The following is a 13,101-nucleotide window of genomic DNA, read 5'->3' on the forward strand; positions in this document are numbered from 1 at the left end:
GCGAGTTATGAGCACATTTGTCTTGCTTTGGCTGACCTTCCATTTCCATCCGGCTTCAAGACGAACGCACGCATACATACAGTAGCTAGTGTGTTTTCAAATGGGCTGGGCCGGTGATGTTGCAGTAGCCAGCCCATTATGCTGGGTTGTCCGACCGGAAACCTTATCCCCTACCCGTCCATCAGGCTCAGCTTCTTCTTGAGCTTCCACGGGTGGAGAGGCAGCCAAGGATACGATAGCAAGGAAGAGAGAGCGTTGAAGATGCTGCTGACCACCCCGTTCGTGTCGTCCCCTGTGAGGGTCCAGGGCAATGGGGGCAGCGGCGCCTCGCCGTGGGCGGGCGCGGCGACGGCGCTGAGGATCCAGGCGGCGAAGCAGCTGACGGGGCGTGTGGTGACGACGAAGGCGGACAAGACGGTGGGGGTGGAGGTGGTGCGGCTGGCTCCTCACCCAAAGTACAAGCGGCGGGAGCGCATCAAGAAGAAGTACCAGGCGCACGACCCGGACAACCAGTTCAAGGTCGGCGACGTCGTCGAGCTCCGCCGCTCCCGCCCCATCTCCAAGACCAAGCACTTCCTCGCCGTCCCCCTCCCCCCGCGCGACACCCGCCGCAAGTCCCAGCTCCTCCCGCCTCTCCAGTCCCAGTCCCAGTCCCAAGACCAGGACCAGCCACCCACGCCTCCTCCTTCCTCCGATTGATGGATTTTTCTTCTCCCGTAATCGTAAATTCGTAATGTAATAATCTGTGCTGTACTATGTACTCCATTGATTTTTATTTGCTCTGGATTTCGAACTTCCCCAGCAGCAATGCTATGTTCCCTTTTCATTTCATCTGCTCATATGCATGTTGTTACTCAGTGAAACCATACTACCAATATAATGCTACTAGAGTAGAATGTGCTTGTGTAATTCTGTTATCCTAGCCCCCATCCCATCGAAGAAATTATTTAGGGCTTCTATAGCATCGAAAGACTAAAAGAACTCAATAACCTTCGACTAGTGATACAACACCTCCGAACTACGTTCCCGGTCTTCAGCAAGCTTCCCGGTTTCATTGTGATGGTTCCTAATATGATTCGAGAATTTCAATTTGATATTTGTTTTAAACCATCCGGGAAACTTGTTTATACATGATACTGGTAGAATTCTACTACATAACTGTCCGCTTAAATTAATTATAGAGAAACAAACCCCTTGACCTATGCTGCACGGTCAAGCAACACGAGAAACAGTCAGTCATCGCCTGCTCCTGCTGGGCGTGTTCTTTGTGATGGTTGGAACAACTTGGAAGCGCTCTCTCCCAACACGCACAACGAAATGATGGACTAGTACACTAATTAAGCATTAGTTTAAAAAAACTTAAAAAATTAATATATTCTTTTAAACAATTTTCTTTTATTTTTTTTAAAAAAATATATAATAGTTAAAAAAACATGCACGTGAAAAATAAAAGGCGGTGGTTAGGAAGAGCCTGAATACTTTGCTTGCATCGTCCACCCCAGTCTCCCAAGGCTAATGGAAGCAATTATCTCTTCCTGTGAAGGATCACTGTATTTTGTTTCACTTCCTGATTTTACTTTTACAACGTTATTGAAAGACATTGCATTCTGCAGTTTAGCATTTGTCGTGTTGCCCATCCAAGTACAAATACGAATCAACGTTTTGATTTCCAATGTGCAAGAAACGCATGAACAGCTGCATGTTAAATTGGCAAAAAAATACTTGCCTTGTAACAATCTAAATAGTAGTATTCTTTGGTTCGGAAAAACTTCTCTAGTGTAGTACTACTACTGTAAGTAACTTGCAAGATTTGATGGCCCGGGATGTATCAGGTGTGAGAAAACTAATCTCTGGCTGCAGACCAGCAAAGGAAAATCTCCACTGCAATGCGACGCGCCAGCCCCAGCAGCTGATCAAAATTACCAGGCAGGCAGGAACTGCACCCAGGAAGAGGAAGACTCAAATGAAACATCTGACAAATGATCTGTTGATCACCAGCATTGTGATACTTGTCCTGAAAGTTTGGGACAAAATAGGAAGATCAATTATCTGATGACGAATGCAAATGCTGAAGCGAGGCAGATAAAGATGAGGGAGGCGACTATTTTGGCAAGGTCAAACAAATCAGTAGAGATGGGCAATGCACCGAGATTGTGAAGTGCAAGTGCGTGAGTATAATAGTTACATCTGGTCGGTAATTCTGCCACAGGTATATTAATTATTCTGACCAAACAAAACACTGAGGATGTACTCCATCCGTCCCATTTTAAGTGCAGCCATATTTTTTTTTTACCTAACTTTGATCGTCTGTCTTATTTAAAAATTTTTTTAAAAAAATTAAAAACATAAGTCATACATAAAGTATTATTCATGTTTTATCGTCTCATAACAATAAAAATACTATTAAAATAAGACGGATGATCAAAGTTGTACACAGAAACTCATGGTTGCACTTAAATGAGACGGAGGGAGTAAGAGTTTAGTAGACTTATATTAAATTCTCAAACACTGCACACAGAAAACTAGAAAAGATGCGAGCCTACAGTGGAGTCAGTAATGCATCAAATGACCATTGTAGTATTCAAAAAAGAAGGGAGCTTACTCGATAGCTTGGTATCTGTGCTTGTTTCGAGGACGAAATTGCATTAGTTTCTCCGCTCAGTTTCATTAAACTTTGCAACGCGATCCCCATTAAATAGTCACTCATACAATATCCACTATGGTCCACCATGGTCACTCAAAACAGCTTCAATGGCTGCTAGGTGCAACCATTCATATCTTCCGCAGGGTTAAATGTTAACCATGTTTCTGCAAGTAACCCTTCTGGCCACCATGCAGCTTATACGACCCATCAACAGTGACTGCATACAGCTTAGGTAAATCCCTATCAACATCACTCAGAAAAGGGTCAGTCATGTTCTGCTTTTGTCCAAGTGATCGCGACTCAGGTGCTTCACTCAGTAAAGCAAAAAAATACAGTTTCGCATTGCATCTCAAACATTCATTTTTCATATTGCAGGGATAGATGAGACCATCTATCCATCCCTTGTTATTTCTTGCATGACTATCTGCTCCATTAACCAGCTGCTCAGAGGTAATTGAATCATGAACTGCAGTTGGAAGATACCCTCATTTTTCATATTTCAGTGATAGGCGGGAACATTTGAGTATCTGATGATGCCATCTTGTGTCCCTCAGATTTCTTAGCTTCACTGTATTCAATATAAAATCTAGCTCGACCAGCTCAATTTGATCCATTAACCTGCACCTCTGAGGGAATTGAATCATGAACTGCAGTTGGAAGATGTCTTTCTGTTTTGCAATAAAAGAGCTGTGGTCCGGTAAATTGCATCCGGGAGAATTCATTGCATAGTACTGGACTGCAGAGCAAAGAACGTCAAGATTATCAGGCCAAAAAATGGAGATGGATCAGCTACAGAACGACTATACCAGTCTGCCCACTTGCACAGGCAAGTTGGTTTGGCTTCATTACTTGAGACTTTATACAAATGAAGGAATATCTTTGATGAAACGATTGTCTTTATGACTAAAGAATGATGACAGTATATATTGTCGCTAAAGATTTGTAGGGTGTCATTGAATCGATTGAATTCTAATTGAGGAATAGTGGTTGAACTATTGTTCCATGAATGATTTTACATGGTGTTAAACTACGGTCTCTTGAAAAATGAACATGTGTGGACTATGTATTGAATATTGATACAGATTCAAGTGCCATCCGAAAAGAGGGGAAAAGGGACAAATCAAAGCTACAATGGCATGCTTGTGTGGCATTTTGATCTTCAGAACACAGTCATATAGAAAATAAAAATACGTTAATATAACATTAGCAACAAAAACAAAACATATGCTGGTACTTGGTAATCTTTTGCTATTTTAGATGGGAAACAATTGCCAATACCATTTAGATTGCCACTTATGTTTCAGCAATGCAACTAATTTCCAGATCAAATGGGTATCAGAAGCAACAAATGGTAGGCCTGGATCTCTGTGAGACCACAATTAACAAGATGAAAGTTATGACACTTCAGGGAGCTCCAGTGCAAACCTGATGTAGTGTACTAAGGTTTACATATGCATATCAAGTTCAAACCCCACATTATGTTCTATTTTGCTGATTCTTTTGATGATGGATTGAGGACCTAAAATTAACCCAAATGATACTAAAACAAATTATGGACTGTGGAGATAGCCTAGACTCTGGGGGATTGACCCACCAATAAAATATCAGTTCCAAACTCAATCTTCCAAAAAAGGAACAAACAGAAAAATAAAAAGAAAGAAAGGGGAGGAATATCACAACCAACACAGACACACTCCAAAACTTTCACACGTCTACCCCAAACTCATGCAATGCGATAAATAAAGGTGCCCAAATTTCTAGCAAACAAGTCAATGGGGAATACCTGGAACTGGAAGGATGAGTAGCCTGAACAGTTGCCCAACACAGAGTAACAGCCAGAGACAGCCCAGAAATTCGATTTAAAATAAAATCACACTTCCCCAACAGCTAGCTGGACAATAACATAAATACATAATGCACGAATAAGTTATAGTTATGAGATAAAACATTACTATGTGCACAGCTAGAAAAAACATTTATGTTTGACCATGAAGCCATTATAACGAAAATGGGCTGTATGCATATGCAAAATTCACAAAAAGTTCTGCTTATTTGCACTGAATTTACATCACACATGAAGCTGCTATGAGTGATAGTGAAAGGGAAAGCATTTGAACACAATCCAAGCATTTATGCCCACATGTAGAGCCATGGTAGGAATGTAATTTTTGAAATATATTAATAACTGATTTAGACTACATATATACGGCCTCAAGATATAATCTCTTCATATGGATTTCTCCCAGAGTAGAAGAAAGCACTATGATGGTCTTGACGTTCAACATAAATATAGGACCATGATAGCTATTATGTTTGGGATAGACCCAAGAGATTCTCTATGATAAATTGCAACTGCATCTGTATTATGATTGATTGAGTTAGCACTTTGTATTAGGTGCATTTTAAAGTGCTGTGGTTTAACCTTGCTGACTAAACAACTCAATCATGCAGTCGTAATGCTCCATCCGAGGCGTAATTGATCAAGGAAAATATAAAGCTTTATAATGTTGATGGACCAAACCTTGGCATGATTAAACCATGTTGCAGGACCACATTCATGTTTCAGTGCTCTGAAAGAAGCATTGGTTGCATCCTCAGTATTCAACTCGGCCTCTAACAAGTCAAGATCATGGAGTTCAAGATGCCCGTTTCCTTTCCTGCTAGGCAAACACTTACCATTAGGTAATCCAGAAACATTGTATGCATCCTTGTCCTCTTCTGCATAGTCAAACACCCAGTATTACTACACATAAAAAAAGATGGAAGAAATGCAGAGAAGTCCAAAAATATATAGCAGAGAACGCAAATGTCACCAATGGTAACCGGAAGATAGTTAACCTGATTTGGCAGCTGTAATTCCATCCAATCTTTTAGTTAGCAAGGATGTTCCAGGAAATAACATCAAGTTCACATTACGAAGTTGTTTCTTCTCATTATCTTCAATGGGTTTGAAACCAAATCCTGACACCCATGTATTAACCAACTCTGGGATGGCAGAAAGGACCAATGTCTCAACATGGAATGATCTAAGCATCTGCATTGAATGGAACGAAAATTCACATGGTCAAATCTTGACATGCAAATAAGATTAGATGCTAACAGTTACTGAAGTAGACAAGTATTTTAGAAGAAAAACACATCCTAAAATCTATAGCACAGTTGGAGTCCTATTAATCGAAGTTGTCATGGTGCATTATCATGATAAGTCCATAATTTGCTTAGTACACTTGTATCTCATTTCCAAAGTGTAATGTACCATTTCAATGGTGTCCATAAGTCTTCGGCACATTCCTTGGCGGCGATAATCCACAGAAGTAGCAATAAATGGAAGCTCAGCTGCTTTGGTCCCATGTACTCTGAATAAGATAGAAACAGAAATATCATAACCATCTCTGTATCAGGGAAAAAGAGAAATTTAAAACATATAGTCAAAATAACTGAGGCAAACAACAATCACAATTATTGTCTACTAAATAATTTCCAACAACATTGTTTTCATCCATCGCACTTTGCTGACGTATTCATCATATGAAAATTGGCAATTAGCTCTAGAGGAACAATATCGGTGCACTAGTGATTATATGTTATCTAACCATTCAGGGTTCCAAGATTTTTTTCAATATTAAATCAAAAGAACTACAATGAATGGACATGACATGACTGCAGGTTTCCATGTTAGACATCTCCATTGTAGAAAGTCATCACTGATTAGCTACGCATAACCAGTACGAAGTGGAGAGATAAGTATGCGCTCCTCTAAAAATAATCAACTGCGAGATGCGATTCTTCGGAAAATGTTAAACGTGGATTTTTAACGGAATACGGGAAAGGGGAATAGCATTACAGCGACATTGTTTAACAACATGTGAATGTACAAACTAGCAAAAGAATCATGGATGACAGGTGGGACCGTAGGCATTCCACCTGTTGCAGGTGCCCATATTTCATTTTTGGTACAGAGGTAATGCAAAGTTCATGCACTTTCCCGTTCACATGCATACTCTTAGCAAGTTTTGGATTACATGGAAAACAATGACAACAGTCAATGGCATGAGCATAAGATATCACAAAAATCACCTCGGTTCAAGAATAATACTTCAGGGCAAAGAAGAAAAAAATGTATAGCCCAGAAAAACTAAAAACCGATCAGCAAAGGCATTACCTGATAGATGCTACACATAAAATCTCATCACCTTTCTCCAGGATTACTGTATAGAACCCCTGGTAATCTAAGCGAGCGAAGTTTGATCTGGTGAAATGTGCTCAATGTTAGTAAACTTTACAATGTTCACTAAAATATAAATGGTGCAAGTACTGGTAAATCAATTTTCCAATATAACATGTCAAAAAAAAATTCCAATATAACAGGAAATGGACACATTCATATACTAATTTGATATTACTCATACTGGCAGTTCCATGAGTGGATAAAAGGTTTCAGTAATCGTCTGAGATAAATAAAAGCTTCCTTTATCTAAAAAGAATTAGTGGATATAAGGTTTCAGTACAGGCTTGTCTCTCCAGTATGGCATGATATCAACTGTGTAGATTAGCATGCAAAAGCAATGTGCAATACCCCAATACTTCCATTTTGAACTGCTGAATAGGCAATGTAATCTTTCAATGGACTAATGCAGAAACGTTGCATCTTTAATTCACATAAAAAGGATAAAAGGCAGTGAAAATGCAGTGACCAAACTGGGTTTTCTTGTCTTGGCCCTCTTGTTCATTACTTCATTTGATATGATGATAGTCAGATATCCATTTTTTACAAGACAGAGAATTGAAAGCATGCCATACGTTGGGAGAACGCATGTTCAATTGTCCCTATAGATGCATATAACTCTCGCCAATTACTATCTTAGCTTACTACTGGGAAAAATGATAATAGGTAGAGAGTAAATAAGAAACTTGCCCCTTATTGTACAAGACATGCGGTATCATGTCTACACCAGTTCTAGGATCCACCATGCGAACAAAACATTCCTCCAATATAGTAAGAGCCACAGCTAATTTTGTATTGCATTCTGTCATATGCGCAATCTTCTTGGAAGAATGTAGCTTCTGCCCATCAGTGTTGCACTTCAATATGCTCCATGAAAGCTCGTTGTCAAGAAAATTCTCTATTCCAACGTGATTGTGTAATCCAATAAATATCTGTTACCAATAACAACACAAAAATGTTTAGTGAGGAAATATTGAATAGTAAGAAAACAACATTCAAAACCAGTTTCCAAGAAATATCTAAAACTAAAATCTGCATTTTCTAAGGTATGCGAAGGTAGAGTGAATTTGTAGTGACATGAAAGAAAAACTAGGTTTGATTCTTTGTGGCCATAGATCTGCACCTAAAGTTTTTCTTTTCCAAGCATTAGGAACAATATATGCAACACATGCTAAAATTCTACTGTTTAGTGGTTTGATTCTGGTGGAGCACATGAGGTAGATGAAACTATTGTGTATAACAAAGAATGCAGAGCCAGAACTGAACTAGGCTTAGTGACTAACTAAATAATCTTCCACTGCAGCATCTTATAAATAAAAAACATTACCTCTTTACAGTATCTCCCACAAAACCATATGTTGGATTGTTTATCCCCACAGGGGAGCATCTCCTGGTCAATGCAAGTATCATGGTCTGCCAGCAAAAAAACAAGAATGCATCAAACGAAGTTAAATACAAAAATTGAAAGATCAAATTCATCTGCTGTACATTATAAATAATGGCCAAAATTAAATGGCTACTAGAAGCTTAAGCACTCTCAAATAGGGTGCAGCTAAAGTGCTAGATGGGCTCTTGGATGCATAAGCCCTAATTATACATAGAAGATGGACTCTCTAAAGCAACTTCAGTGAAAATGAACATATAATACCAAAATACCCATCCAAATTACGGTAATTGAAAGTGTTTTAGTACCAATCTTGTGGAATACACACTAACTGACTACCACAGCAGCACAGCCCAACAATCGCAGAAGAATGTAAAAGGACAAGACAAAACAGGAGGGATCATAATTATTACATGAATCTCCACACTGCAAACATTTCAAGATAGCCGAGAATGTTGAAACCTCCTTTTCACTAAGTGGATTCCCACAACTCCGGCATGTGCAGTTATGGCAGTACCAACTGCCTTCTGGAAGTTCCTGAAATGCAACAGGAAGGAAATAATTTATGAAACAGATCGGTTTAATTTTCTGGAACAAAGTGGTACAATGTGTACTCTAACTGAAACATGAAGGGGAGTTATTGAATATACAAACAATGACACAGTAGAGAAGCTAGATACCTGGTCAGACAAACAAGTTTGATGATATGTTGATGGGCAATTGTCGCAGCAAAGTAATTCACCACCATCTCCACAGAAACCACACGTATCATCATTTTCATCCATCGCCTCAACTTTTCTACCAGATGCATCACATTTCCTACTTAGAAATTCAGCAGACCAAGCTTCTACCTGGCATAGAGTGTACGATTTGCCAGACTGTAGAAAGAGGCCCAATGAGGACTTTGGTAAACTGCAACCGCCATGAACCTTGAAGTCTGATATAGAAAAGGTCTTGGTGCAACAATTGCACAGAATGCCTTCCCAGGTAACCTGCCCATCCTTAACAACTTCGTTGCTCTTCAGATTCTGGTACTGTATAACATCTTTTACGGTCAGAAAGCCAGTGGCAATCAACCAGCAGAGAACTGTTTTCCGTGCCAAACTTACTCTCTTCCCACCCAACAGATTTGATCCTCCTTTTCCGGACATTCGAGCAAGTAGCCTGCCACATTTCTTTGAGCTCTTAAACTTTGTAAACTTCTTTGCATCCAAAAAAATGGAGTCTGCAGCAAATTTGTGGCAGGAGCCAAGATCCCTATTTTTCACCATAGCTGTGATCAAAAGATCATCGTCATTGATACGTAACACACGGGGCCTTTTCTTGGCATACTTCTCCCAAGCTTGAGGTTTTCTTTTAGCAGCAACTGCCTTGCACGTCGGTGACTCCTGAGATAAATCAGTTTTCAGGACAGCAGCATTAGATTCGTAGGATAGGTTAACAGGAACAGAGTTGACCGTTGGAAGATTATGTACATCCTTGGGGAAAATTCCAATGGATGATTCCTTCAGCGACAGCAACTTCTTCTCTTCATTTCCTATGGGGATGAACTTGCTGGAACCTGATTCCGTTGGAGTAGAACCATTTTCTGGGAGTATGTTGAATCCTGCAGGTTGCTCAACAGTCTCCTCGCCCTGTAATATGCTGGTTTGCATGACTTCTGAAGGCAAGAGCACGTCGAGCTTGTTGCTTTGGTTGTTTGCATTTAGCTTTGCTAATTTGGATTCAGCTTTCAAGTGCCTTTTCGATGTGCCAACAGATGAACAGATACCATGTTCCTCAGAGCGCATATTGTTTTCTGCAAAAGACAATTCCACACTTGCTAGTTCGGTTTCTTGGTTTAACACAATTTCCACAGCAGGCTGCATAAAACTTTCAGAATGCAGTCCATCTAGTCCAGTTGAATCAATATCTGATATCCTTTTGGATTTCTTCTTAGTCTTTTTCACTGCGCTATTAATAAGTGTTGCTCCAGACCAAAGTTCCCTTTGTCCATTACTTTCAGAAATGGGATTTTCTGTTCTTTGACTTGTGTCACCTGCCGCGCAATACAGCTGGCTCTGTGTGCAGAGAGTACTCAGGTTAGTATCCCCGTTGTGGCCATCCTCCAAGTCATGGCAGCTCTGTAAAGCATGATTCCCGTTGCCACTCTCAGTTGCTAGTGTGCTACAATCAGAGTCCGTGATCACTGGAGTAGGTTGAATCATGCGAGTGGGCAACAAATCACTGGATTTCAGCATGCTCTTACTTTCTGAGGGGACATTCCTGCTGTCATTGAGAACATAGGTCGAACTATCAACAGCTCTAAGAGTTTTATGTTGTTGCAGAGCAGTAATTTTCCTACCAATGAACACAACAGCTATGAAAGGATCCAAAAGCTCCCACCGATGAAGAAGAGTGGGTGCATCTTGGCGGTTCACGAGCATCTTATCGACATAAGCCATTGTATCTGTGAGGTCCTTCCAAAATGTATCGACATCTGACCACTCCTTAGGACACTTTCCGCGTTGTGAACACGGGGTAGCTTCATACAATTTCTTGCCACAGAACTTCCAAGCCTGAGTTAGAGAGGTATGAACAACCTCCCTGTGTGGTGCAGTGAAATAGGATGCCATCTTAGCCCTGTCATTCCTTTTCCGTGGCTTGATGGTCCAGCCGGCATCCATGAAAAGGTGCTGAGCATGTACCTCCAGCTGATCAGGGAGTTCCCTGCTTAAATTCCTCTTGGAAGCAACAGCAGTAGTGCCGTAGTGTTGAGTGTTGTCAGCAGCGACATCAGCAGCATCATCAAGCGAACCAATACTTGCGCCTGGCGTACCAAAATTCTGACAGAGGTTGTCAAGTTGGACAAAGTGAGCAGAAGCAGTAGAGTCGCGGGACAGGTGAGGCAGAAGCGTAGTATCATAGACTGTGTTGCTGTAGAGTGAGAAGTGGTCTGGTCCTGTGACAGACAGATCTGGTGTAGTAGCTGAATATAGAGTATGGCTAGTGGTGTCAAGCATTTGGGGTTGATCATAGGTGAAGGACATATCAGTGGGGAAGTGGTTGTTATCTTGGAGCCACTGATTCAAGAAGGGATCGGAAAGAAGAGCGTCATTGTGGAAATCAGAGAAGTCTGCTAGTGCCTCCATATAGGAAGGCAAAGGATCTTCGACTCCACTGTTGCTGCTGCTGGCAGCCAAGGCGGTGCACATTCCAGCAGCAGCAGGAGGGGGAGGAGGAGGAGGTCCAGCGGAGTGTTGCGGCGGCGTTGGTTGCATCATGTCATGGAAGAGGTCAGCGTCGGTTACACTTAGAGAGCTGCCTCCGCCTTGCCAGTAAGCAACGAAGCCCTGCAATGCGGCGTCCAACTCGAGGCCTCCATTCCCATTCCCATTCCCATTCCCATGTAGCACGGGGCCGTGAGAATGTTTGGGATCGATGGCGGCGGCGTCGACCTCCACGGGCGCGGGTTGAGGCTGCAGCGCGTGCAGGTGGTGGTGGAGTGAAGGCGCAGGCGCAGGCGGAGGCGGAGGCGCAGGCGCAGCAGCAGCAGCAGTGGGGAGCAGGGATGAAGTCTCGGCCACATGAAGAAGAGGTGGAGACGGAGAGAAGACGTCCCTGAAGACCTGGACCTCGGGTTGCGACCTGTCGAAGGAGGAGGCTGCGGCGGAGTGGTGCATGGCGAGGAGATCCTCGCCGAAGAGGAACCTGAGGGCGTCCTCCTCCCTGAACCCTAGCTTGTGGGCGGCGGCCATCTGCGGTGGCAGGTAATTTAGCTGCAGATCCAGATGAGCAGATGAGCAGGCGGCGACGGAGAGATGCGGATGCAGATGCAGATGCAGTGGGATACTCACTCACCTGGATGAAATCGGGATTCCAGTTCCCCAATTGGCCGGGAGGGGATGGGATGGATGCAGCCGGCCGGCGGAACCCTTCCCTTGCAGCAAGCTTAGAGTGGAGGAGGGAGCCCCAGCCCCGGCGGTTGCGGCTGACGGCGAGCTCGGGGGGGTGGGGTGGCGGCGCCCGGCGCCCCGTCGGCGAGTAGAGAAACACTAGTAGTGAGCAGAGCAGAGCTCCCCCGCGCCGCTTCTCTTCTCTTCTCTCACACCTCTTCTCTTCACTTGGACTTGGGGACAATTCCTCCCTGATTCGCTCACAGCTCACTCCTCTCTCACTTTACTATTTTTTAAAAATAAATCTATATCCTCCTAAAGATAAGCAAAAGAAGAAGAAAATTCTATATTCCTCAAAATGTGTGATTGGATGACGATATGAGGTCAAATTTTGAATTTCGCTTTTGCGCTCCAAACCTACCAATTTGCCCTCATTTTCAGTACTACTACTAGTTGCATAGCAGTACTACTTGCACATGAGCTGCTTATTGGGTTTGACCTGAGTTTAGGCCATCATCTAAAGTGGGGATCGCATTCCCTAGATGGATTTATCGCAGCACATTTTCTTAAGTACATAAACTTTATACGGACAATAATGTCTTTCCAATGATTCGTAGTAGTACGACATGTCCAATCTGATATTTTATTATGTTTTAAGATGGAGCGAGTAATACTTCTAGTACTGTATAATATTACAGTAGTACTTTTCAAGTTAACTTTACATTTAGCTTTTTTAAAAAAAGAAACTTAGCATTTGAGAAGTTATTTATGGTTGGAATTTTAAAATTTTGATATAATTTTATTCAAAATGTCAAATATTTATGACTAAAGGATGTAAGCAAAATGAGTGGATTTATACACAAGTGCAGTTACTCCATTTGGAATAGTAGCTAAGGCTATGTTCGCAAGCGTAGATTCCTAACCTCCACTCTCTCATTTTCCACACGCATACTTTCCGAACTACTAAATGGTG

At 41.9% G+C, this 13,101-nt stretch overlaps 2 protein-coding genes across 3 annotated transcripts; one reads left to right on the forward strand and one right to left on the reverse strand.

The window, feature by feature from the left end:
• The first annotated feature begins 192 nt into the window (after positions 1-192).
• On the forward strand, positions 193-1,153 carry LOC4337506 (30S ribosomal protein S17, chloroplastic-like). The gene has a single exon (NM_001402462.1). The coding sequence runs from the start codon at positions 262-264 to the stop codon at positions 697-699; it is 438 nt and encodes a 145-aa protein (NP_001389391.1). The 5' UTR covers positions 193-261; the 3' UTR covers positions 700-1,153.
• Positions 1,154-1,642: 489 nt separating this feature from the next.
• LOC4337507 (increased DNA methylation 1) lies at positions 1,643-12,381 on the reverse strand. Of its 2 annotated transcripts, none has more exons than XM_015780720.3 (12): positions 12,094-12,381; positions 8,934-11,990; positions 8,667-8,790; positions 8,197-8,282; positions 7,560-7,801; positions 6,807-6,893; positions 5,901-6,000; positions 5,483-5,678; positions 5,166-5,362; positions 4,428-4,535; positions 2,603-3,380; positions 1,643-2,014 (listed from the first exon to the last, which is right to left on the reverse strand). In XM_015780720.3, the coding sequence occupies exons 2-10, from the start codon at positions 11,988-11,990 to the stop codon at positions 4,515-4,517; spliced, it is 4,110 nt and encodes a 1,369-aa protein (XP_015636206.1). In that variant the 5' UTR covers positions 12,094-12,381; the 3' UTR covers positions 1,643-2,014; positions 2,603-3,380; positions 4,428-4,514. The 2 variants fall into 2 exon arrangements, with proteins under 2 accessions (XP_015636206.1, XP_015636205.1); XM_015780719.3 differs by having other exon boundaries at positions 8,934-12,011.
• Between the last annotated feature and the right edge of the window lie 720 nt (positions 12,382-13,101).

Source organism: Oryza sativa, chromosome 4, assembly GCF_034140825.1.
Source record: "Oryza sativa Japonica Group chromosome 4, ASM3414082v1".
In the NCBI taxonomy this organism is placed as follows: Eukaryota; Viridiplantae; Streptophyta; class Magnoliopsida; order Poales; family Poaceae; genus Oryza; species Oryza sativa.

What these genes read in the sequence shown, in the direction of transcription:
- LOC4337506 (NM_001402462.1), top strand. Translation starts at nt 262, where the DNA reads ATGCTGCTGACCACCCCGTTCGTGTCGTCCCCTGTGAGGGTCCAGGGC.
- LOC4337507 (XM_015780720.3), bottom strand. Translation starts at nt 11,990, where the DNA reads ATGGCCGCCGCCCACAAGCTAGGGTTCAGGGAGGAGGACGCCCTCAGG. An exon ending in TTTGCAGTGTGGAGATTCAT is followed by an intron (nt 8,283 to 8,666) that starts GTAATAATTATG and finishes TTTTGCTGGCAG; the next exon opens with ACCATGATACTTGCATTGAC. An exon ending in GTGGGAGATACTGTAAAGAG is followed by an intron (nt 7,802 to 8,196) that starts GTAATGTTTTTT and finishes TATTGGTAACAG; the next exon opens with ATATTTATTGGATTACACAA.